Genomic DNA, 27,771 nt, shown 5'->3' with positions numbered 1-27,771 from the left:
GCGGATATTTAAACATATTTAGAGATATTTATAGAAAATTTAAACGTACAAAGATGCACGAATGCAAAAAGAAATATTCAAAGTAAACTACATATTTTAAACTACATATTTTAAAATTGAAATTTTTCCTTTTTAAATCGTTCGAATTTTATTTAGAACATTCTTCAGAGATATTCGATATAAATAAGTCACCCAGTACATTTCTTATATTTCGCTTTTTTCTTTATTCTTTACCTCAAAACATTCCCTACCATCCGCCAATATAAATAAATAATAATCTTTCTCTGGAAAATATTTTCCAGAAATTCGAGTAGATCGATATAAACAAGTCACCCTGTACATCGTTTATATCTTCTTTATTTTTCATCTTAAAATATTCCCGTCAATAAGTAAACAGATAATAAATAAATGATTCTCGTCCAAAATATTATCCGGATAAATTCGGTCGGATCGACTCGAGAGTTAAAATATTTTCTACACCCGCCCCGTATAATATGAATAAATAAATCGATTCGATTCGTACCTGAATTTGTTGGTGGCCAGCTCGCCCAGCTCGTAGAACTTGATCTCCTCGGAGAAGACATCGAGAGGAACGTTGACCGGGCGACGGAGCCTGCCACCACTCTGGTAATAGTAAAGTATCGCGTCGAAGGAGGGCCGATTCCGATCGAAGAAGTACTCGTTGCGAAGCGGATCGAAGTATCGGATACGCCTATGCGGATCGCCAAGGAGCGTGTCCGGAAATTGATTCAGCGTACGCAGCTGCGTCTCAAACCGTAGCCCGCTCACCTGTCGAGATCACGTGAATCGAAGATTATCATTACTTTTTGATGGTAACAGAAATATTCGAGAATTCGAGATACTCGAATACTCGAGTATTCGAATATCGAGTAATACGAGTAATTCGAATTTGTATTTGAAAGAGTAAATAATTCGAATAAAAACTCTTACTATATGATTACTGTCTTCTCTGCAAGTTATGAGTATTTATATTTCATAAGTGTTAAAAAAGATTAAGTATCGAGAACATTTATCTAAAATGTATTGATTCTTGCTGTAAAAGATTCGGCACTGAAAAGTTATTGAAGAGGTTATTGATTATGTTATGAAAGTAGATACAAAAGTTTTGCAGTTATTTAACAGATACTGATTCTTATTGCAAAAATTTAGAATACCAAAGAGTTATCTAGAAGGCATTAATTCTTACTTTAGATTTAATCAGACTTTTAAATTTATTTATATTTTTTATTGAACGTAACAAGTAAAATACACAGTTTTTTTTTATTTTCATTTTTCTTCACACAACTTTTACTATTTTTCACGTGAGATTCATAAGATTTTTTTAATTAAAAATAAAATCAAACATGGTAAATTTTATATTTACGCATTTAATGTTTTAAAATTATAGTTCTCATTCTTCAATTAAGAAAATTTCCTATATACACTAATTGTAATTTATTATTATATTAATATTATTTACGATATTTTATATTGTCTATTATTATTGATATTATTCGCATGTTGAACTTCGTGATGTATCAAGAAATATATTTTCCAGTTGAATATTTTATAATTACGTAAATCAACTTTGCATTCATTTATTCATAATTTGAACTTCGTTTCAAGAATCAAGTATAAATATTCGAATACTTAAATGGAATTCTTATTAATCTGATTGTACAGATTTATGTAAAGAGAGAAGAAATCGAATTCGTGTTAAAATCATTTTGAATGTAAGTACTTTATAATTATTCTATTCTCAACAGAGAAACGAGAATTTAATATATTCAGTAATTTTTCTCTTATTATTTATAATTTTGATTTTTCTTTTTTAAAAATACAACATTATTAAATTTCTTTTAATTAAAATTACACTTTTATAAAAAAAAATAGCATAATCAAGAAAGTCGATATTTAATTACAAAGATTGTTTTTTATGATACTGATACATTTATTCCTGATATCTGGTATCAATTTTCAGTTATATCGGTTTTATAGATAAAATTTCATACTCAATTGAATAATTTGCATTTTTATATTATTGTATTACTCATCTTTTGTTTCTGCATGATTTTTCTTCACTTTTAAAAACAGAATATAGTCCCAAAATATCATAGCAGGCAGATATGATGGTTAACTGATTACTGCGTTATTTTTATTCCTAAAAGAATAAATGACGAGTAAAATATGATACGTTATAATGGCAATCTTCATAGGACAAAAATAAAAACTAACACTAAAACACAAATTATTCAATTAACTGTGAAATTGTGATATGGCTGAAAATGAATATTCATGTCAAAAACAAATGTATTATTAAATAAAAGAAATAAAAATTAAATAATTCTTTTTCTAAATTAAATAATCCTATGATTCTCAGTATTTTTGAAAAAATAACTTCAAAAACTGTACATGTCGACAAGAAAATTATATGATTAAAACAAATGTTTAATTATAATGTATTAGATGCAATTGATAAAAATATTATAAAAAAATAATTATCCTTGAAATATCTTCATAAAAATCGATATTTTTCTATCCATTTACTCTTTAAATTTGAAAAGATATTATATTATGACATGACACCAAACATAATGTAACGAAACATAATGTAATCTTAAGTTGTAAATAATAATAATAATAAATATCTCGCTCCTATTTTCTCAAATTGTCTCTTATTTTTTTCATTCATCTCGTCCATTCCCATTCAGTTGTCGTATTTCTGTCATCATCGGATTGAAAATGTCGACAAAACGAATTAAAACGAACATTTACGTTGCCAAAATCAAGGAAACTTAGGAAATTCATATAACTGAGAATCTCATATTTCCTCTATAATTGCCATTTATTGGACTCATACAAAATGCAACAACATACAAAATGTTAATCCCACTTACGTGAGATCTTTAAAATATAAATTCTAAAAGTCAAAAAAAAAAAAAAAGTCGAAATAAATAATTTTCCAATTTAATCTAACTTTTTCAACCAATCATTTTTGCATTGCCAACTTTTTATATCTGTTTTGATCTCTCAGAATCGAATATATTAACACCCTAGTAGAGGATTGTATTTCACTTTCGTATCGAAGGCAGATTCCAGATTGTACGATTTTAAACAACCACTCATCTCAAGGCAAACTATTCCAGGAGGAGGTTCACTGACCGAACGTATCTATTCGCTCTCGTAACATTCTTCGAAGATAGACTCCCACGCGAGCCGCACGCTCTTTCAGTCGCTATAAATATACCTTTGCACCGAGACTTCTTTATTAAAGTTTAACGAAATATCAATTGGAAATCGATCTCGGATAAAGAAATTGGTTCGCACAACTCTGCTCTAGAATTTATTCCATTCAATCAGCGAGTATATAAATATATCAAAATTGGGAAATTGAATGAATAGAAATTATGAATAGATGGAGATTGCTTGCGGTGTCCCGTTACAGGGATCATCCGCTACACTTGGATCTACTAAGTAGTCGAATTTTGAGTGGTTGGATACTTATTCTATTCGAATCTAAGTATCTGAATACTTGTGGAATTTTTACGATTTAAATATTCACGCGTGATAGTGTTCTTCATTTACTGATGAAATTAATACGAAATTTTTATTTTCATGTTTCGTTTAACTTTTTTTGATCGATGACGAGAAAGGAAAATGAGATGAATGAAACGACATTATGTATGAATTAAAATATTTTGAATTCAATTAGATTGCGAATTTTTGTGCAAAATCAAATTTTTACATATAAGGTAAGCAAAGAAATAAGAAAGAGTTAATTAATTTAAATTTTCTTTATTCTCTAAATGTTATAATTTTACATTTTTGTACGTTCAAATTTTATGCACAAATGCATAAATATTCATTAATTATAAATGACAAGAAAAAAGTTTCAAATTCAACTGCGACTCATATAGAATCATAATTATATAAAATGCAATACAATATCGAATTTCTTTCTTTTTTTTTCACGTGATTTCAAAATTCAATAGATAAGAGTTCTACTTGAGTCTGGATATTCATAGCCAGAATTCAAGTTACAATGAATACTGTACACATTCTATAAATTGACCTATGGCGTATTAATGTAAAAGACTCGTGTTCCTGTTAATCTTTAACAACGAACTGGCAATTATAGAATAATGATGAATTATAAAGAAATATTACTGGGACAGTGAGATCTTAATACTATTAAAAAAATCTTCTCGAAAGAGATTCGTAGGTACGAAAGTTTTGCGATCATAATTAGCCAACGTGTCGAAATTTAACGCCAATTATGAAGAAACGCGGGCGCGAATGATCTATTTTGGCTGAGAAAGAACGATTTTCTTTTTTCGATCCTAGTCGACGAAGCGGAAAACTAATAAACGAAACTGGGGTAATTGCGCCCCGCCATTAGAACGATTAAGAAGAAAAAGAAGGAGTATCGGTTATAACTGAAGCTGTTTCATCGATAATGATGGTCAAAAGAATGGAAGCATTGCAGGGGGACACCTTTGCCCGCTCAAGAATTAATGTCATAGAAGATAATGTTATAATGTTAATGTTATAGAGGATAAATGTGTGTCGTGATATCAAAAGTGTGCGTAACGTTCCGTTTAAATAAATCGAGTTTTGATGCTGGAATGCGGCGCACTATGGGTTAACAAACTGATATAAAGAAGAAGAGAACGCTGACAGCGTTCACTGGGTTGAAGTGAAAAAAATTGTATGATTATTTTTTTAATAAAAAGTTGTTTCGAGTACGTTTCTCGCGCGAAAAAGATGAAATGAAATCAATTGCTTTTAAAAAAATTTTAAACTTTGGAATTTTTCGGTTTTTTTAAATATAAAGATATTTTTCAACTTTCTAATTTAAATTTTTTTTCTAATTAAAAATTTTCTTTAATCTTTTCTTTGTGTAAAATTATTTATGTAAACAGAGACAAAATTGTTTCTTGGAAACAAAAATTAAATTGTTACAAATCATTGAAGATAAATTTACAAAATCGATGAGAATGATAATTTTTAATTGGTTTACTTTATTTTTTCAGCTTATTATTTTTTTCATTATTAAAATTCACGAATGGACAGAAAAGAATTTTATTTCTATGTTTCATTTCATTCAAGTTATTTAATTATTTATTTATTTTTCTCATTAATTGCTTTGAATTCGATAATCATGATATCTTCATCAAAATACATAATTTATTAGAAAATTGCATCATATATGTTTATCCTAAAAAAAAGAAATTAAAAAAATTTAACATTTAAATATTTTAAAATAGCAAAAAAAAAAGAAAAAAGTTTTGAGTATTGTATGTAAATAAAAAAAGAAGATTATCTTGCTATGATAATAGATCATAATATATTGTTATTACTGTATGCAATAAAATAAATTGTTACAGAATTAATTATATATTATAAAAGAAAATATCACTGAAAGTTGTCAATGTTTCAGTTTACATTGATAAAAAATATTTCGTACCGCCAAAAAAATATTATTTTTAACGTCACTCTATTGCAGAACTGAGGAAATAGATTTTTTTCAAATAAATAAATAGAAATCAATATTTTTATTTTTTCAAATACTACAGGATTTTATAACTAAATATTTTTTTTAAATAATATATAATTTAATAAGTTAAACAGTATTTCAAAAATATAGAAGTAGTAGTTTAAAATATAAAAATAATATAGAAACTTTTTGAAACGAATATTTTACTGAAATACAAAAAAATATTTCAAATAATAGTACTAACACTGGAATAGAATCTAATGTAACCAGTTTTTAATTGAATCGTACTATTGCATATATACAAAAACTTCAATTAATTTATTTTCATGTTTAAAAAATAAGAAATAACAAAAATTTTTGTTAACAAATTTATCTTGTATTAAAATTTATTTATATCGAATTATAATTAATAAAGCATATATCATAAAAGTATAAATGTAAAATATAAAATATTTATTTAATTAATTTCATATTTTATATGTTAAATAAAAGTGATATGAAATATATATGATAAATATATATATATGAAAAAATATATATGAAAAAATAATTTAATATATGTTTATGAAAATATTTCTATCAAGATATCTCTTTTGCCTTATTTGAAAAATATAATGATCTGATTAATATATTTATTAGAATATTTACTTTTCTTTTAATTTTTATTTTCACCATTTATGTATTATTTTCCCTATTGTTAAATATATTATATCTTTTCCCAATAATTGAATTTATTTAACTATAAACTATTCTTTTAGAGTTTCTAGTATTACAAAAATTTTATTTTAAGAAAATACATCATAAAAATAAAATTATTTCAGTTGTTGAACATAATTGTAAAATACAAAATCAAAAAATAAAAAAATAATCAAAATAAAAAAATAAATTAATTAAATATATAAATTAATTAATAATTTCATTATGCAATTTGTAAATTTCTAATTATTTCAATTTTTCAAAACATATATCAAAATATTAAAAAATATTGAAATATTTTTTAATCCATTATCCTTCAAAGAATTAAATGACCAGAATTAATACTTTGTATTTTGGAAACGATGTAGGAAATAATGTTAAATATTGTAACGTAATGGTCCATTAGTATTCACTACTATCACTAAACGGTCGAAATTATGACGAAAGTACCTCATAAAAGCCATTGCGATCAGTCTGCACGCCTATCTGTGTAGTACCGACCATTGTCGCTAGACGGCCTTAAGTGCCAACTTTCTCTCTCATTAACATTATTTATACTATGAAGTATAACTATCTGATTTTTCCTATAAAGAGGCAAGTTTGATTGATCTTTTATCAATTCGTACTAATTCTTGTCAATCGTCTTCTATTTTTATCTGAAATAACGATTAAAAAATACTTTGTATAGAAATTGAATTATTATTACATAATAATATAGATTTAGTTGTAACTTTTAACAAATAAGTAATGTACAATAATGTTGCAGAATATATTTAATTTAAATAATAGATAACAATAAGCTAGCTAGAATAGAATTAGTTTTAAGAAAAATAAAGATACATTTTGCGCGAGGTTATCATGGATTTAATCACAATCTATATTCTGTTGCCCATAACTCGATGTGGATAGGCAACTGAAATTGGCAAATATTTCCTACACATAGGTCAAATGCAAACAGCGTGTTATAACCGCGCTAGAATAGCAAAGATGGGAACTTTGATACCAGGATATTTCTCTCTACTATATAATGTATATAAAACTTTATAAATGATAAAGTATTGTTGAAATATTAAATATCGACTTGTTTCGAAATGATCACTTTTGGAGAAATAAAATTGCGAGGATTATTAAAAAAAAATACTTTTCCAAGACAACATATAATATTATTTATTTTTAATTTATTTCAAATTTTTTTCTAATTCTAACTCATATTGAAAATATGAGTTATATACGAAAATTTACATTGAATTCTTTATTTTTTTTTTTTCCTCATTCAGTTAAAAATATTTCGTATCGATCGGATTTCAACATTTAAACGGTTTTTCATTATCGATAGAAGAATTGTTCTACGAATTTCATTTGCACGGATTCCAAGATAATGGATTGAAGAGCAAAAACATTGATCGTTGGATACCGGATGCCGACTATAAAAATCTATTATTTGGAACAGGCAATTAGCCTTTTCGAACATTATAGCGCGCGTTTCGATTGAGAGGACGGTGCATCGCGATGACGAGCGACCCGTCGAGAACAGAAATTGGATTGTACTCGCGACGGCGCGGATACACGCGTATGCACTGTATGTCGCCGATCGATATTTAGTCTCGTTATCGAACGTCCGCGAGTGGCCATGATTTCTCACGGAAATCGTCTTTCGATCGCCTCTCCCCGCCTTTCGCTTTTACCCTTTACGAAATTCGTTTCTTCGAGTGGATTCGAGTAGACTTTATTTATTGAAATGAAAAGAATAAATAATTGTTATTTCAAATAAAGTGAGATAAATGTTCTAAAACATTTTATTCGAGGAACGAAATATTTTCAAAACGATTTTTATTATTTCGAGTGACGATGATAAAAGGAATAGAATATAATTTTCCATATTTGAGAAATGTAGATTTTGTTTAAAATTGAAGAGTCTAAAAATGAATATACATGGAAAAATAATTTTTATGTAAAAATTCCACTGCGAAAAAAATATTTTTATTTAATAATTCTTTGTAATAAATGAAAAAAATATTAGAATAATTAATTTCTCAAATTTCTATTATTTAATATTATTAAAAATATAATAACGTAAATGTATTTCAATAACAATCCTGATTTTGAACTTTATCCAAAATTATATACAGTAATTCCTACAAATATTTCAATACTTTTCACAGAGAGAGATTGTTTCAATATAATATGTGTGTTATACTTTTTTAGAATATAATTAAAATTATAAATGTTAAGAAAATTATATAAAAGTATATATTGATTTGAATTATTGTATTTCGTGACGAAAATAAATATTATACAATTTTTAAATTTTACTTACATAATTTATAATTGTATCTATTTATAATAATGATCATATATCAACTAATTTTGTACAATTCCACGTATTATATTTATAAAAGCATTTCATAATATATTTTCAGAAATGATTCAATCAACATATAACGAATGATTCAGAAAATAAAAATGAATAGAAAACTATTCATAAGGAGAATTTCCATTGGGAAAAATTATCTCAGAATCCATTATGATCCACATATACAAATTTTCCTCGAGATTCGAATTTCAGAGTTAAGTGAATTTTCTTGTAAGATCCGAAGCTTTTTCTGATTCGCTATATTTGTGTAACACGCGATGAAAGAAAAAGGATCAGTTATAATCAACTTTCAATCACGAATCCAATCTTCTTGCAACAAAAACATTGCAAAATTCATTTTTATCAGTTTCATGGAGATTAAAACAAATTTTTTTCCATATAATTATTGCTTCATTTCAACATGTTAACAATATACTTATTTTAAATTTTAAACTATTTTTTTTTTTTGCCTCAAGGAGAAACAATGAAAAAATAAAACACAATTTATTATAGATTTTCCACTATTTTCCAATCAAAAACAATCGATTTTATTAAAGATTAGAATCTCTCATTTCTTCTTCATATCTACAAAACCACTAAAATCTATAATAAATCTCTACTTTCCTATAAACATCCCTATTACAATTTTTCTCTTCTTTATTACATTAAATACGATGCCATAAACTATCAAAAAATTCTATCAAAATATAGCACATACTGCAAGATTCCCAATTGCAATCAACTATTCGATCCTAAAAATTTTCACGATACACCGCGATACTTGGGACAAGAGGAGGAGGAGGAGGAGGAGGAGGACGAAACGATCGATCCGACAAGAAACGGATCGGAAATTTTTCAAGGGGCGATCGAACGGTTACTGTAATTGGCGCAATGCAGTCGTGTCATCCACGAGGACAGATAATTCCGTTCACACAATACGACCTTGGTACTATATTGCCCCTGATTCCAAGACGAACTTGGACGGGCGCCAAAATACGGTCTGTAGGTCACTTCGTGTCTTGAGATAATCTTGCCTCGTCGAAAAGAAAATAAGTATAACCGGTGTGATGCGCGAACGACGGCGGCGCCAGTCGTTTGCATTCGAAACTGAAAAACGCGTGGAGATCGATCTGAATGCGGCCCGTTCTGGATAACGATCGCGCGAAAACTAATATACATATATATATATTGTGTATGTATATGTATGTACTCCCGAAAATATTCAAATATTTGTGGAATATAGAGAGACGGGATAAATGTTTCGAGTTTGCAAGAAATGCAAAATTTGTAAGAAATTTACTTTGAATTTATAAATTTTGAGAATTTTATTTTCAAAATTGCAAGTTTCGTGATAAATTTTTAATCCGTATGAAATTGGAAAATTGGAAAATTTGCAAGAATTTTGGAGTAATTAGAGAAGTATGATTACACTTTGATTTTGTAAAATTATAAGATTATAAAATTTGTGAAACTTTCTTTTTGAATTTGAGTTTTGAGAATAAAAAAGTGAGTTTTGAAAATATAAAATTAGCAAGAAATAATAATAAACATTAAAGAAAAATAATAAAATTATATATAGAGAGAAATATGAAACTATTTCACTTAATAATAATGCAAAAATAATTTTTAACGTAAATTTTTATAAAAAATTATTATCACAAATAATCCTTCATCTTAAATAAAAAGAAAATAAATAGAGTCGGAATATTTCTGTAAGAAACATTCACTTTTTTTCTAAAAATTTATACTGATTACAAATCAAAAACATTCTATTTTTTGACGTCTATAATATATTTTAATATATTTCAAAAACATTTTTCTTATTTTACGTATTTTTATTTTAAATATAAAATTTATCAAAATTATACCAGAACTAAATATGTTTAGATTACTGTCCAAAAGTTTAAGAACTAAATCTTTCAAAAATTCATTAATTTAATTTATTACAAAAAAAATTTGAAATAAAATTTCACAATCCTAAAAGAATTCTTTTACAAAAAGAACTTATCGAACAAAAATTTGCGAATAAAAATTATTATCGACACCGATAACTCTATCTTTCCTCGACGACAAAATTTCAAGAAAGAACATATTAGCCACGATTAAAAAAATAATTTCAAAATTTTTGACTGTGTTGTTTACGCTACGACCGAATCGAGAAACGATTTACCATCGTTTCGACTCGTTTATTATCCATCGATTCTCTCCTCCCCCCTCTCTCTTCAATTCACCGGTTTTATTCCTTTTCTTCGACACGTCGAACGTGGGGCGAGCACGACAAGTATGCTTCGTTATTCCGGACAATTGCAATCAAATACGGGTGGGAACATTTTTCCGAGTTTCCAGCCTCGTGCTCGACCCGCGTTGAATTTCGACCCCAATTATCTCGCCGCCTGATGGAGCGGTGAATGAAAGAGACGTAAAACGCGTCCGCCACGCCCTCTATGATTCCACGATTCAAACACACTCGCGGTAAAAGCGCCACGAAATTTCTATTAATTCGATCGCCCCACTGCGGCAGCGCTACTGTACCACGCCTTGTGCACGGCAACCGGTACGTTCCTTCGACGTCGTTTCGAACGTGTTTTCAATATATATTTAATTATCGAGATCGAATCGTTGCGAGACTGAAATATCGCGTAATTCGACTAGCTGTCTTTATTCTCGAGATTACATTAGATAAAATTTTTTATTCATTAAGAAATCATATTAGAATAGTGATCGATGATCTTATAAGATCTTATAAATATTTTTCATAATCGTTTTCTACTGAATGAGGAATAAGTTTATTATTGAAATATATATATTTGCACTTTTAAAATAACCTAACCTAAAATATGACATGAATGAAAAGTAAATAAATGTCTCGAAGATATTTCTCATAAGTGGATACATTGAGAATAACTTTTAAACAGTAACTTTTATTCTTATAGAAAAATAATTCGTAAGAGTTTTACTCTGAAATGACGATTTTAAAAATCATTAGAGCTACTCTCCAGAGAATATAAAAAAGTACCATTAGACAGTTATTCTTAACTAGATGTCTAACCTAAAATATGTTTAACGATAAAATCCTCGAAAGCATTTCTTACAAGTGGATACATTGAATAATTCTTAATGAGTTTATTCTTAAATTTTATTCTCATTGTTTAAGATTAAGTTAAAATTTAGATGCTCTCTCATTAGATTAGATTAGACATTACAAGTTGAGACAGATAATAACCTCGAAAGAGATTTTCAATACTCCACTGCTTTATTATTTAAAAAAAAAAAAAAAAGAAAGAAAAGAAAAGATATATATACTCACGTTAATGACGACCCTTTCGCAAAAATCATGATCGTGCGGTATGGGCTCGAACTGCGTGACGCCTGTGTATTGGGTATGTGGGTTCGGCCCATCCTCGTCCTGGCTGCTGAGTTTCGGCAGCGATCTGGAAAAGAAACGATTCTCGGTTTGTTAAACTCTCCCTTGGATCGGTGATAACAATACACACATACACACACGCATATATATACATACACGAAACACGCTGCTCGGTACACACTTATATATATACATATACATATATATAAGATGTACAAAAAAACGAAAACTAGGTTGCGCTACCTCTGGACTAACAGCCCCTATACCGAGCTATTCTCTTAATGAGCTACTAGACTGGTAAGCCACTAGGTCGACAGCCTAATAGGCCGCGATAGCTTGATAGATCGGCCAAGTGACAGATCGATCAAGAATTAACGCCGAGCCAAGCTACTCGATCGCTAGTATGAATCAACTTGGAGTGTACATATATGCATATCCACATATATACATACATACATACATAGAGAGACAGGGAGGCCGCTAACTTCGGGCGGACCGTTCGTTAATTAGCGATACACTGTAGTGGAAAATCGGTCTGCTACGTGATTCGAGATCGCCGAGAGAAATTAATCGATCGCGGAGAGAAAGAGAGAGAGAGAGAGAGAAAGAGAGAGGATGCACGTGCGATTGGAATAGTCGCATTCGATTGGGGATTAAGAGACACGGTTTCGGGGAGTGAGACACGTGGGGAATTTTCTTTTTCCCTTCCTGGAAAAAGAAGATGGGTAAAAAAAAAAAGAAAGATAGTATTAAAATGAAGTAAATTATATTTTATGAATATTTTATACGTGAATAATTGTAAACGAAGGGATGAAAATAATAGATGTACTATGGATTTGGATAGATTTTAAATTATACTCTTTCGAAATGTTGATAATATAGTCAGAATATGATCAGCTATCATACCTTCCCTTCTCATAATTATGTAATCTAAGATAATAATATACGTGTAATAAATACTATTTTTAAGTAGGAAGAGATAGATTAGAAACTTGTCGTAGCAAGTGTTTCGTATGCAGGATTGTTAATACAATTATGAGACACTTTTAAAAGATCAATTCTTAAAAGCCAAAACTAACATAAAACATCTATCGAGACTTATTTATTTTTACGTCGCGTTGGATGAAGCGAGACGTCTCTATCTCTGTCCTACACTCTACTCTTCATCTCCCCTCATCCAATGCAAATCGAATTCCCCGTGACTACGTGACGATAAACAAGTTTCGATCGATATTTTTTTTTTTTTTTTTTGCATACCAATACTTTCTGCAATTTTATTCTGGCCTTATCAGAATCGGTTACACGGACTTTTAATATATCTCTTAACAATCTCAAGAATAACGAAATGAATGGTGGAAATCCATGGTATGTTAACGTAGTGATACGTACGCCATCTTTCCTTGGGACGGTGAAGGCTCGCGTGACTCACGCGTTTGAAGAAAGGTGCGGATCCATTTTGATCGAAAGTTCGAGGGCCGATTGCCGTGTGACAGCAGGCAACGAGCCAGCCAGCTTAAGCGAATCTTAATTAATATCCGCCCATGAGCAATTGAAATAACAAAGTTTGTCAGGCTCGTGGCCAATAACAAGCGTGTCTCGGGCATCGTTGTTTTTCATTCGTCCACACGGCGCTCCGAATTCCTCGAATAGTTTCGAGGGAAAGTTTTCCCCGTGTCGCCCGCTATATAGCGAGAAAGTTAAGGGCCAAAGTTTCGAGCGTTCTCCCTCGCTCGAACGTTCTCAAACGAATTGCATTTTCTTACGACATTCAAAGATCAAAAGGAAGGTTTGATCCTCCTCGAAGGACGCGATCGAAATTTCGAATTTTCTTTAAAAAAAACGATATTTTCTTATTATCGGATTAAATAAATTGCGGAAAATTCGTTAATTTATTTTTTTTTTCTTGAAATTTCGATTTATTATTAAATATAATAATTGTCAAATTTGAATGACTATTTGAAATTATTTTCATTTAAAAAATTTTTAAAATTTATTAGGAAAAATTAATATACATAATATTTTACCGTGTAAAAATAATTTTGGATGAATAAAATGAATTTGGACGAGATTAAAGGAAATTGTTATTTATTAATAATTTAATAATCGATAAATTTATAAAATAAAGTTGAGAAAAAAATATTGTAATATTCTCTGTAAAATTAGATTTTATTTACCATATGATACGTAATCTCAAATGTGACTGATATTCTTTTATTATTTAATTTGCATTTGTCAAAAATTATAAATAACAAAAAGAAATATTGTCCTTACTTTTTTAACACTTTATTACATTTTTGTTCATTTTTATTTATTTTAATATGCAAATTCATTACTTCAAACAAAGATACACATTTAATAATTATCCTTTACAGACAGATTTAGTTTCTAGAATAGAAATTCTGAAATAATGAATTATTTCCAATAAAATAATTTGACATAAATAACATCGAATTGAATTAATTAATCAACTACGAGAATACGAGAATATTTTACAGTTTAACCGCAATTATCTTTCAAAATAATTCGACGCAATTTCAATCAATCTCTTTAACAGTTTTTATCTTCCAATAATACGTGTCCCCCAATTTATATGCATTACATGTATTATTTTCAATATGTATTTCAAATAAAGTTAATCATTTTTACATAATAGAATTCGAGCTTTTATTTGATCAGATAAAAAATAAAAATGAACAATTATTTATACAAACCAACCATTGTTTCAAATAAATAATAATACAGCCAGATAATGTTGTTTTGATTATTTTTTAACTTTGACTTATTCGAATAATGGATAAATCTGATTCTAGAAACAATATAAAAATGTATTTTCCCTTTTTTTTTTATTCATTATTAAGATTAAAATAAAAGAGATGTATCGCAAAGTCGTCGAGAAAACCGAACACGGTTTTGAGAAAAGAATCAGTGGAGCTTTCGCTGGATCTCTGGCCTGGTAAGAACCACGAGAGAATCGTCGAGAGGACGGTGCGGGGGTGTGTTCCGCGAGCAAAGTACCAAGAAGGGGGGAAAAAAGAGTGAGAAAAAAAAAAAAAACGAAAAGTGTAAGCAAGATCAAAGAGCATCTCCATGCTCCACTTTGCGGTGTCGCGATGGTCCTGGGTCGATTCCCACCACGTTTCTCTTCTCCCCGTTGGACACCATCTTCGCGTTACAAAATTTGCATAAGCGGTAAGAAGATGGAAGAGGGTTAAGGATTTCAACGATTATTATGCATCGTATGCGCGACACTTTCACTTGTTTTTTTTTTTTTTTTTTTTTTTTTAAATCGGTCGATTTAAATAAGTTGATTTATAATTCTGAAGAATATATGTATACAATTGTATACAGTATTGCCAATGTACGTAGATACGTACGATATAATATCATTGATGAATATTAACTCGTGTCGGTTAATTGAATATTATGGTACGTTAAACCGTGAAACGTTGCTTAATATGTATCCAAATTTGAAATGCATATACAGATAATGTAACTATTTCAAATGTTTGGATATAATGAAAATTATAATGTTGCATGAAAAAATATACATCGATTTAAGAAATGCTTTAATTTAAATTTAACCACAATATTGCTTTTTTATCACAATTTAATTATTTAAATAAAGAAAAAAATATTGAAAATGAAAATTTTTTATGTTTAATACTTGGACATATTCGTGATATCTGATTCAAAAATCGATAAAAGAAATCCTTATTTGACACATGAAACGATAATATGATACCTGAATCACTAAAATCGAGCAGTAATGTGATAACGAATACGTTTAAATTCTTCCAAATATTATGTAGAAATTCGCGTCCTCAACGCCGTTAATTTCTTCAAAATTACTTGCCCCTTTGTCTCTCGAACAGTTATTCCCTACGATCTTGATTGCAAACGGAGGAACAAGGAAATAAAGGATGAAAATTCACATCTCGGGGCTTGTAACAAATAAATACTTCCATTTTCTTGGCAAACGCCGTTGGAATATCGGTGTTAAACGACCTTGTTTAATCGCCGTCGTCATCGAGGTAGCGCTGGCAGTGGTGGATGGTGGTAGGGGCACACTGTCTGAAGTGTTTTCGAAGGAGGTGGCGCTCTTATCGCTCGCCACAGTCGAGCATTGTGCCAAGAGACAAATGTTTCTCGCTCCCCCTTTGAGGTCGGGTCCGATTCCGGGAGCGAGATAAAGGACAGATTAGCTCCGGAAACGCAACGATTCAACGGGGTAGTGAATCATCCAACGGACGTCGCGCCACGACGAACAAAAGCGAGAATCCCCCGACCAGACGAATTTTCCGGGATGAAAGCGCTTTGTGTTAGTTAGCGGCGGCGGCGGCGGCCGACTCCTCGATGCCGGATGCTGTTCTCGAACCACCTTTCACGCCTGTCGCAAATTCTCTCTCTCTCTCTCTCTCTCTCTCTCTCTCTCTCTCTCTCTCTCTTTCTATCTTCCCTCAAAGCGGCTTTCGTCGAGCCAAGTGATCGATGTCGTTCCCCTTGTGATCTCTTTCTCGAGAACCACGGAGGATATTGCTTCGAGAAGATTCGGAATCTATTTCGCTTGAATATTAAACGGGCAAGTTTATGCGTCTTTCGAAGAGTTTCCTCGTTGGAGGAATAATTTGAATATTGAATTGGAGGGATCTATCTTCGGTTTATCAAGATTAATAATAAAGCTTGATAAATTTTGAGGGGTTTTCTTTTTGTTGAGTTTAAAGCAAAATTATCGTGTTCCTGGAAAAAGTTATACTTTTTCGTTTCGTTTATGCATTATCGTAATATCGGATGCTATCAATCAAAATGACGTAAAAATTTAAACACGAATTTAATTGGGTTGGAAATCATTGATTTTGTATTTACATAGAAAAGTTATTATACAAATTATTTTTTTTATCTCGATATATTGAGAATTGATATAAAAATGATAAAAAGATTCGATTTTTAAGTTTCGAAGATGTTAAAATTCAGATAACAGATTTTCTTGTTTGTAGTTGAATGAAAAATTGTGAAAGATTTTTCACCTTCTTGTTGTTATTAATCCAGAAAATTTTGGATCTATTAAGAATCAACCAACGATATTTTTGTTAAAATATTCATTTCTGTGATTTTGTTCTTTTAGAATACTTTCAACGTGTTATTACAATACGAAGATTATTAATTATTTTTATATTCTGAATACCATTATATTCATATCATACGTCATACAATTAATATGACTAATATGACTCAAGTACGACATTCATTTCTTTTTTCTTGTTCAAATCTAATTCACAAAAATTACCTAGTGTGGATAAATATTATATCGAAATGTCAGATACTTGGGCCAAATAACCTCTCTCTATCTCTCTCTATCTCTCTCTCTCTCTCTCTCTCTCTCTCTCTCTTTATACAATTATATGAAAATACATTTTCATGACGATAAAATACGTGATATTTTATTTTTAGCGGTGGAAATTAAACAGTAATGTTAAAATTTCCATCGTATAGAGGGTATAAAATATTTTATACAGGGTGTTAATATATTCTTGGACATCTTTAGAAGATCGATTCTACAGGCCAAGATAAACAAAACAATCGTTATACAAAAATATTGGTCGAGGTTTATGTTTATGCATATTAAGACGCAATATTATTTAGGTTTGCGTTTAGGTGGAGCGAGAGAGATAGGCAGAGCGAGGGAGATAGAATTGATTCGCTCTATTTCCGTCCCGTTTCATCAAACCCGAACTTGAACTGGTTATAGCTTAATAAATAAGCCTCAACCGACATTTTTACATACCAATTTCTGTATTTGTTTTGGCCTTTAGAATCGATCCTCGAAAGGTGTGTTCCACGAATATATCAACATTAACCTGTTTGTAAGATTATATAATTTTTTTCGCGATATTTCGTCGTAATAAATCCTCTCTATTTCCTTATTGCGGTTCAATCTAGCCAATATCAGAGCCAATAAACAAGCAACTAAAAATCGCATTAGAATTTCCTACTTTTCCTCAGAGGAGTGGAAACAGAGTGGAATGAAATTGGAGATACGCTCTCGAAATTCGATGTATGAAAGTAAACAGGAAATCTAGAGAAACGCGGAATCTACGTTTGTCGTTTAATTGCGCAGCCGATAATAATTTATCAAAATCTGTCGATGATGTAAAACGGAAAACGTTCGAGGGCGACATAGGAAAATATCTAGAGATCTAACGCGCGCGTCGAAATCAGTTCAACGTGATGGATGGTTTATTCCTAGAGCAACGATGACAGTCGATGCACTCTGTGCACCCGGAGCGTAACTGAGAATAGCTTGACGTATCGCAAAAATAGATAGCCGCCGAGCGATGCATCTGCGAGCACGTGTTTCCTTTCATTCTTCTTTTCTTTCGATGGTTTCACCGCTGGCAGATCTTTTGAAAATTGAAAATCAACCGTCGTTTACAATCTATAACAATTTATAACAATTGTGATTGACTGATTATCAACACGATAACGACTGTAGAATCCAAGAAACAATTTATAGATTTTATTGGAATAATCGAAATTTTCTAAAATCAATCTTGTTATGATCTTTCAAAAACAATTTTTGACACGTGAGAAGAAAATATTTTCGAAAAGTTTATTAAATTTAAATGGCATTTTTCATAGAAGAAAATTAATTTATCTCGATAGAATTAAGCATTCGTAAAATAATGATCATCAGAGTAGAAAAAAATCAACGTAAATTGTACAAGATAAATTTTTGTTTTCGTGTAATTTTCTTTTAATTGCTCGTATCAAATGAATCTTGTAAAGAAAACAAATTGAATTGAAACAAATTATATTAAAATCCAGCCAAACCAATTAAAATAATGTTTCTCGTGTCCTTTTGCATTAATTATGGACTAATTTTAACGCAAAAATTTGATAATTTCAAATTATAAGATAACATTAATGACTTTGACACAATAAAACAAACGAGATATTGCAACTAACAATATCACACGCATAATTAAATATTAAAATATTAAAATACGATTCTCGAATAAGAAATAAAGAAAACTAACCTTATTTCCGCTCGACATCGCTATCCCTCTTCCAACAAGAAATATTAATCTCATTTTAATCCTCGATACGACCACACACTTTCTATACAAAAAAATGAAATAAATACAAACCAACATTATCGAGATACAAAGGAATATTCGCACTTCGTATAACCACATTGAAAAGACGAATCCTTGGATCTACTCGTTATTACCGACCGAGTATTATTTCAAAACAGCAATGGAAGCATTCTGTGTCGAGTCGTGGACCGACGATAAAGAAAAAAACGAAGATTCAAAGCCTCCTCCTCCTCCTCCTCCTCCTCCTCCTCCTTCGTGTTATTATTATAAATTCCATTGTTTCCGTCCTCCTATAGGTGACATCTATCGTCGATAGACAGAAAGATAATCGAGAACTCTCGAGAAGAGAAGATACCGCGATTAACGATCCTTTGAACTTTCATGTCGCCTAATTGGTGGCGCCCCCATCCACGATTCCCCGCGATACTATCCTCACAGTGGTTTAAGACGAGAGGGCAACGAGAAGGGGAGCTCGAGTGCAATAGTTTTGAATGAAAACCCGTTTCCATTGTTAGCCTGGCCGCGGAGAAACGGTTTATTTCCAGTCGTCAATGGTGGACGGGGAGGGAGGGAAAGGACCCGTTCCGGAGCCCACGTATCCGAAGAGGCAGCTGACTGAAAATAGCGCGTCGCTTCGCGGAAATAACGAGTCCGGCATCTTGTACCGTGACCCAGAAAACACGTGCTCTGTCGTTGGCCAACGAGCGGAGAATCACGAGCGGGATCGTCCAACGACACGACGTCCCTTAGGGGGACGGGACGTGAACAGAGGGGAGGCAACATTGTGTCGATTAACCAACGTGTGCGTCCTCGTTTCATCAACGTGTGGCACGGCGTAGCTTGTTCTTTTACCCTGGAAATTGGAATTCGATTCGAGAGCGGCCAATATCGACGTAGAAAAGTTTGACGGATACTTTTCTCGCGTTGCCCTTCTTGTGCGTGTAATTTATTGTTTGGATAATGGAGGAAAGGTTTTAGGTTAATTGATTGATAACACTTTCGAGAATAGGATAATATGTAATATCGGAATAAGTTTTAGGATTGCGGTGAGATTAAGTTGGAATTTTTAAAAATCGGAGAAAAATTTGATTATTCATTAACGATTATTATAAAATTTTTAAAAAATTGTAGAGAAATTAGATTATGTTAGAGATTTTTTTTTTTAATTTTTTTAAAAAGCTGTTACAATTTTTGAGTTCACACGATAATTTTTAGAAATTATGGAAGAGTTAGAGCATATCATGAGTTAAGAAAAAATTACAGAGGTTAAATTAAATTAATAATTAAAGAATATTGATAATATTGAAAGATTATAGAGAAATTAAATTGTGCAAGAAGTAAAGAATTGTATTAAAAAATGTCATTGCGATTTATGAAAATTATGGAAAAACTAGATTATATTAAAAATCAATAAAATTAGAATTTTTAAGAATATTTTAAAAATTATTACAATTACTAAAAAGTTTGATTGTGTTAGAATTTAAAAATTTTTCCAAAGATAGTAAAAGCGTCAGAATGCTAATATTTATTAGAATTTTTAAGGATGAATTAAGAGGTAAAAATTTTCTTAAAAATTGTTATGAAATTATTACAATTTAAAATATTAGGAAAGAAATTAAATTACTCTAATAATTAAAATTTGTTAGAATTTATCTATTTTTTTTTCTTAAAAATTTTCTTAAAAAAACTAATAATTTTTAAAACCTATAAATAGTTTGAATGGTGTGTAATTTTTAAGCACTATCATAAAATAATTCAGAAGAATAATTGTCTTCGATTTGTCTTATTTATCCACGATGAGGCCAAAAACTACGTTAATATATATACATCAGAAGTTGAGAGCACAACGTCAGTGGCGAAACACGCTGTAAAACATGTATACGTTGCAGATACCTATATTTCAAGTGGACAAGCCTCCGCCTGGCACTAATAGAAACACGGTCTTTCGTGGAAATCCGGAAGAACACGGAATATCAATACCGTTTGTTTTATTTGGTCAAGCATTGTTGTGTTTTCGAAATGCGATATGTTTTCTCACGTCTTCATCCTTTTCGAAAAAGTGATTAAAGCTCCTTCCCATCGAAACGTCAATTCTTGAATTTCATACGTATTTTTGCTTTGCTCGATAAGCCTCCTCGTTTTTAGACTCGAACTCGTGGAAACTCGTGAGGAACGATCGGTAAAAATAGCGTATACACGATCTTCGAGCGGAGCTTCGCGTGGTTTGTTGACGCGTCTTTAGTGTTTGGAACAGGATGCTAGGTATAATCGCCAGTGCGATAAATGTATCAAAGTTAAAAAGGAAAACATCGTTACGATTTTTGTAAAGTTTGCAAAGAGTTACTTTTCGAAAAGATTTGATAGGAGATATTTAAACAATCATCTATTATATCTTGAAAGCTAATTTTCTTTTTTATCAATAATTCAAAGCGTGAAAAAGAAATATATTGAAAGGTCGTGGTTAAAAAAGTTAGGTTATGTTAGATTTAATTTTAATCGAATTTTCATTGTTTGAATATTTTTCGAAATCGATATTAATATTGTTTTAATATTTGAAAAAAGTGAAGTTTTATCATTTTCTTAGTGCCTGGAATAAATATATTAAATTTATTATTTGAAAAATAAAAGATGTGCGAAACTTTGTAAATTATGTTTCAACACATTTCAAAGAATGAAAGAAACGAGATGACGGATTGTAATCGAATAAAGGAGCATAAGTCATTAGTTATTAGTTTCTTATTTCTTTCAGAAACAATACTTAATTAGAAAGTCACAATGAATCAAGTTTATATCGTAATCAGTCAAGTATACAGAGTGATAGATAAATGCACATCCATATTTCAGAGAGAATGAATCTTGTCGCTATCATGCAAACATATTTGCTGCAATGGCATAACTCAAAATTTGCAATTTTTTATACTGTTATTTGTATTTTACTTGTATATTCTTTTGTCGATGGAACATGAAATACGTTTTAATTTTTGCACTTTCAATTTGACATTTCCTATAACATATATTTTTACGTTGTAAAACAGTTTTACAAAACTAAACGTTAAAGTTATTTTCTCTAAAATCATAAAATCATTTTCATTAAATTATTGCAAATGAAATAACCAAAATTTTTTAAGACTTTCAATAATTTATAACTTTATTAAGAATTGTATTAAACTAACCTGATTCTATAATTAAATTTTACCCATCGATTAGCGAGATTATTAAAAATTAAAATCAATCGTTATTATTATCATCAATTGTTCTCCTAATCTCTCCATAAGACTTCGATAAATTTTTACATATAATTTTATTTATATTTTTATATTACGATACAAAAATTTCACATATTTGTCCATTCCATCAACATATCATTATTGCAGCAAACACACGTTTCACCACACAAACCTCCGACTCTGCGGTGGTGGAGACGACCGTTCACGGTGTATACCTTCGAATTTCCGACTCGCCCTTGATCCTCCAAAGATACCACGCCAGTATTTCAAAATTACGAGCGACCGTAGTATCCTCGAGGATACAAGGCGGGTTGAATAACGATCCGGTTCGTTAGTCGAGGAGGGTTAAAGTCGCTAAAGTGGTGGAGGGATTGCGAAGCCCGCGGGTGGTCTTCGTTTACGATCTAGCCAACTGCAATACGTTTACGTGGATCGCCGCATATCATTTAGGCTCGGTATTGGCCCCCTCCCCGCCTCCCCTCCCTCCCCTTTTGCGGTTTCGAAAGGTTAGAGGGTTAGAAGGGGATCCGTGCCAACTGATATTTTATATTTTTGCCGCAGACTCCGGGAATACGACCAACCATTCCCCGAGTTCAAAAATTGGCGAACAAGGTCTCTCTCTCTCTCTCTCTCTCGCCCACCACGTGTTCAATTAAACGTGCAACGGCCCTGGAAACTTTTTTTTTTTTCCCCTCCTTTTTTTTGACACCTTGCGAGAAACGTGAAATGACAAGGTCTTATTAGACTCACTATTTTTTTTTTTTTGTTTGTTGAGCATTGTGATGAAGAGAGGATTGGGTATCAGGATGGAACGAAGCTTAACGTGTGAAAGATAATTTATGCAAAATTTTGAGATACGTCAAGTTTTAATTTTTTTTGCTTCTTATGTTATTCGATATTTCAAAGAATAATTTAGGATACAGATAATCAAGATTTCAATTTTAAATTACTTTCAGAATTATTTTGAAACGATAAGAGGTATTATTTATTATCGGACAAAAATTTAGAAAATTAAATAATAATGATCTTTTGAGAAAAAAAAAAGTTGAGATCAAATTCAGATCTTCAACGACCTAAATATCAGAATGCAAACTTGGGTATGATAAATGGAGAAAAATGTTATCCTTATTTTACCTTAAGATTCTTCAGTGCGATTTATAATAACATCGAAACGATCGTTTTTTTCCCTCTTTCTCCTCTCCGCAATAGAAACGAGCACAATCGTGTAGCCAACGAATGCTTTAAAGAAACGTTTCTTCGACGTAAAGTCGGGGAATCTAAGAGGGTATTCTCCAAGGAAGGCAGAACGTCACCCAGAATCCCTCCATTCAAGGCACACTCCCATTTTCCCAGGAAATCGGACGAGAGTTCTCTCGGTGTGGGGAGGGTGGAGGAGGCCACAGTGGCGCATTTGCGAGGGCAAGTGATTCGAAATGTTGTGGCGAAAAATTGTAAAAAGCAACGATAACGATCGGCCTAACTAGTGGTGAGGCTACGTGTGTACGGCATTGCAGACCGCAGGGATCGATTCCAAAAACTCATCCCGCCAAAACTTCCACCATTCGTGTGTTCTCAAACGGCCAAATGGAATTAACCTCGGCCAACGTTTGTATTATCAATTACACGGTGACTCTAATGGCTCTCTTTCATTGGCAAGTGCAGTATGCTTTGACTCTTTCGATCCTTTCGTTAAGATATCTGATATTATTCGTAAGTTTGAAAGAAAGTATTGAATGATATTTAATATTTAAAATTATAAATATTTAATTATTTATACATCGTTAATATTATTTGATAAAATATTATTATTCCATTCAATCTTTCTTTAAAATAATTGTCAACGCAAGTAAACTTTCCTATAATATTTTACAAAAGACTCTTTTCTTTCACAGTGACATTAATATAATATTGAGTAATATCTAAATTTTTCCAAAGTAAATTTCCTCTTATGATAATTAACAATAATAATATCGTTATTTTGCACATTAATCAAACTGATTTTAATTTTTTCAAACAGAAGACGAGCATGTCTAATATTCTCGAGTTACGGGCAAATTGGACAATTGATAAGTCAAATTGGTCGACCACGTAGCGTAAACGAATTTTCCCAGGCGAAAGCTCTGATTCCAAGATACGAGGAAGATGAGAAGCTATGCAGACACGAAACGACGAGGGAAATTAGGAACAGGAAGATTTCGTGCTAAACGTATTTGACAGCTCGTGCCGTGGTGAACTCCGTGATGAAACTTTGAAGACTTTAAGGATTAAAGAAGTTAGCCGACTAGTGTTTCCCTTAAAGATGGTCGACAGAGATTGGTGGACCCAAATCCGAATTTCTCACCCGCGATAATAATAATAATAATTCTCGTAACCATCGATCCCTTCTTTCCCCCCTTTTATGTAAATGCTCGTTTATTTTCTTAAGCTGGATTTTACGTCTTTCCACCCTGGAACACCCCATCATTAACGAGCCGCTCAAGAATTACGATTCTTAAAGAAGAAACGAGATTATAATTAAAATTTTATTAATTAATATACGACATCATCGGCCATTTTGAGTTGCGATACACGTTATTTTGAGCCAAAATCACGATAACTTTTTCTATTTCTATGATATTTATTTGTCGTGAGATCGTAAATTGACATGGATCTAAATGTTATTTTCACTTTGTGCAACAAAGGCGACGATGAAGAATTTCAAATATTTGGAAAAATATTTATCAATGGTATAACTCGTGTTGAACACCACCTGGGCTAAGCCCAAAGTTGACTCTTTTCCAATAACGAGAATAATTTTGGGAAGAAGTGGATGAGAATATTTGTACGAGTATTTAAAACGTTATATCGACCATATCGCGAGTGGAATATCTTGGGATTTTTATATTCGAACAATTCGAAGATAAAGTACACGTTTGAATGGAGATATTGGCTGGAATATTATTAGTTATGGACGCACAATACTTACGTTACGCTTCCAGCGGCGTTATTCGAACGAACAATGCGAGCGAGCGTTTGCGTAGACGATATCTGTCGATTGGAGACTCGCCTTTATGGCGACTTAAATTTATATTATTTTCATTTCACAACTATATTGTCGCTTCGCAAACGGGTAATAATTCCCAATTTGTGTTTCAAAATATTCCTATTGTGGAATTTAACGCGTTTTCAAATGATAATTTCTTTGAGAACACGCACGTGTAATGTGCGTATATATCAAGTGCGGAAGCAGTCTCCTCCGTTTATTCATCGGCTGGTAAACAGCTACCCTATCCTTATACCGGACAAAAATAGTACAGAGGCGTCCTCGATATTAAAGCGTGTATTCGCTTGCATTCGCATATATCCAAAGAAGAAAAAAATCCTAATCGACCCGAGGAATCCTTGTTAGGAAAACGGGTATATATTTTTCACAACTTGTAGAATCACCTTAAAGTTCCTCACGTATGGATTTCCAGATAATCTAATCGCTGTTTGTACGAAAAATGGAAGAAAAATTAGAAGGAGTTATCCTTCTGTTACAAAAGATTTTCTATCGATTTTTTTAGCTCGTTAGTAATAGAAGGGTCCATCTGTACCGACAGATAAAACATTCGTCTGTAAACATTTCGTGCATCGTTTCTTCTTCATTGTTGGAGGACATTTATTTATTTATTTTCTATCACGATCTTCTCAATTTGTTGACGACTTGTAAGGGCCCATCCACATTAACTTAGACGTTGTACACAGACATTTATTTATTTGTTCAAAACGAATTCTCGACAATGAGTGCAACATTGAAATAACACGAAATATAACAAAAGTTGATTAAAAGTAAATATTATTTTGAAAATGAGATTGAATAATCCTGAAAGATCTTTATATCTTTTCTTCTTTTTTTTTTTTTTGAGTGAGCAAATTAATGAAAATCGAAAATCGACTTGTCAAGAGTCCCCTTCGATTTTTGGTGTAAATTTGATTATAAATAACGATGTAAATAAAATACAAATATTCAATTGCCATATTTATCCGTGAATCTATAATCCATACAATTTGATATATCTTGTATTTATTGAAATTTTGTTAACAAAGAGAAATATTCTAAAATTTTTGATACTGTACCAAGATAATAATTCTGTCTATCTAATCTAATTTTGTCTAATTTATCTCGTTTATTTTTTCATAATATTGCACAGAAATTATATAATTAATAATTTTCTGCATACGGATATACAGAAACTATGAATGAAGATCAACTTTTCAAAAGAAAAAAAAGAAAACAAATTACAAATTGAACATTAATATTTTTTTTACAGAGAATATTCCATGGAAACCCGTTTACACATTTATCACGCAAGAAACACCTATCCCCCTGCACCATTCAATTTCCATTTCAAACATTTTTCATCCTATCGATAAAATACCAAATGAAATAATTCCAAACAATTTTACTCACCCTCCGTATTACAAATCTCTTTTTTTTTTTTTACACCAATCTCTATCAATTCCTATCCTATCCGTATTTCTTCCTAATCCGATTCTCATCCCAAATCCCAAAACTTTCATCATCCACGAGATTGTCCGTGGACAATTGCCCCCTCCCTCCCTTAACGACTTCGACTTCGTTTGCGAGGAGGACGGGCACGGTGTCCCTTCTCGCTCGGTGAGCACCTCCCGAGACCTCGTTTTGGAAATCGTGCGCGTGCATTCGTGCTCGAGCATAATCCAGTACAGAGTTGACCCACATTGAGATTCGCCGGACGGCGGTAACGACAAAGACAAAGGGAGAGAGAGAGGAAGAGAGAGAGAGAGAGAGAGATAGCTGACGCTGCATTGACCCTCTGGGCCGCTATCTCTCCCTCCCTCTCCCCTCCACAGTGGACGAAGAATCGAGATCCTAACTCGGAACGCCGAAGATCGTGCGTTCTCGAGCATTTTTGCGGCCATCGAGAGCGAACTCTGTTGACTAGGGTTCGGGTTATTAATTCAGAGATGGAGGAGGGAAGAGAGAGAGAGAGAGAGATGAGAAAGTCGTCCCATCGTGCTGATCTCCTCGAGCACGGCACTTGCTTCGAGCATCGAGTGCCCTCGGTGGAAAATTCGAGATTGCACATTTTTTGCACGCCAATGGCACGGGAATATAATGGGCATTTCGCGAATGGAACGTGGATTTGAAAAGGACTCGTCGAGGAAGAAACAAGTATCGATCATTTTTCATTGTACAATCTTGTAACTTGTACAATCAGGGTAAACGACTTTGAATGTTTTGGGATGGTGATCAAGATTCGTTTGAAATGTTGAGATTGGAACGATTTGAAGCAAGAAGAATTTTGGAAACGCAATAATTAGGGTGAAAATTAATTAGGAAGATGAATTCAGATGATTGTTAATCTACAATTTCGTTCGTATAAAGATATTTTTAATAATAATTTTTTTAATCTTTGCGAATTCGTTATACGTCTTGAATCTGTGCCATTTTCTATTTTATTAGTTGAGATATTCATTATTAAAATTAGTCCAATTTTTTTCTTTCGTTTATTATAGGAGATAGAGTGCACTTAAAT

The 27,771-nt window shown here is 31.5% G+C and overlaps 1 protein-coding gene across 15 annotated transcripts in view; it reads right to left on the bottom strand.

Moving 5' to 3' along the window:
- Positions 1-27,771, bottom strand: part of LOC408343 (potassium voltage-gated channel protein Shaker) — a 313,638-nt gene that overhangs the window by 24,651 nt on the left and 261,216 nt on the right. For 9 of the 15 annotated variants that reach the window (XM_016914894.2, XM_016914895.2, XM_016914899.2 and 6 more), the window contains 2 exons: positions 11,854-11,977; positions 524-789 (listed from right to left, as the gene is read on the bottom strand). In XM_016914894.2, coding sequence (XP_016770383.1) covers positions 524-789; positions 11,854-11,977 — 390 coding nt within the window. Of the gene's footprint in view, positions 1-523; positions 790-11,853; positions 11,978-13,299; positions 13,437-27,771 lie in introns of those variants that run through there. The other 6 variants (XR_001704773.2, XM_016914893.2, XR_001704774.2 and 3 more) reach the window with 5 other exon arrangements.

Source organism: Apis mellifera, linkage group LG11 (genome assembly GCF_003254395.2).
Source record: "Apis mellifera strain DH4 linkage group LG11, Amel_HAv3.1, whole genome shotgun sequence".
In the NCBI taxonomy this organism is placed as follows: Eukaryota; Metazoa; Arthropoda; class Insecta; order Hymenoptera; family Apidae; genus Apis; species Apis mellifera.
The sequence above is the reverse complement of the archived record's forward strand: the minus strand, read 5'-3'. Positions and strand labels throughout refer to the sequence as shown.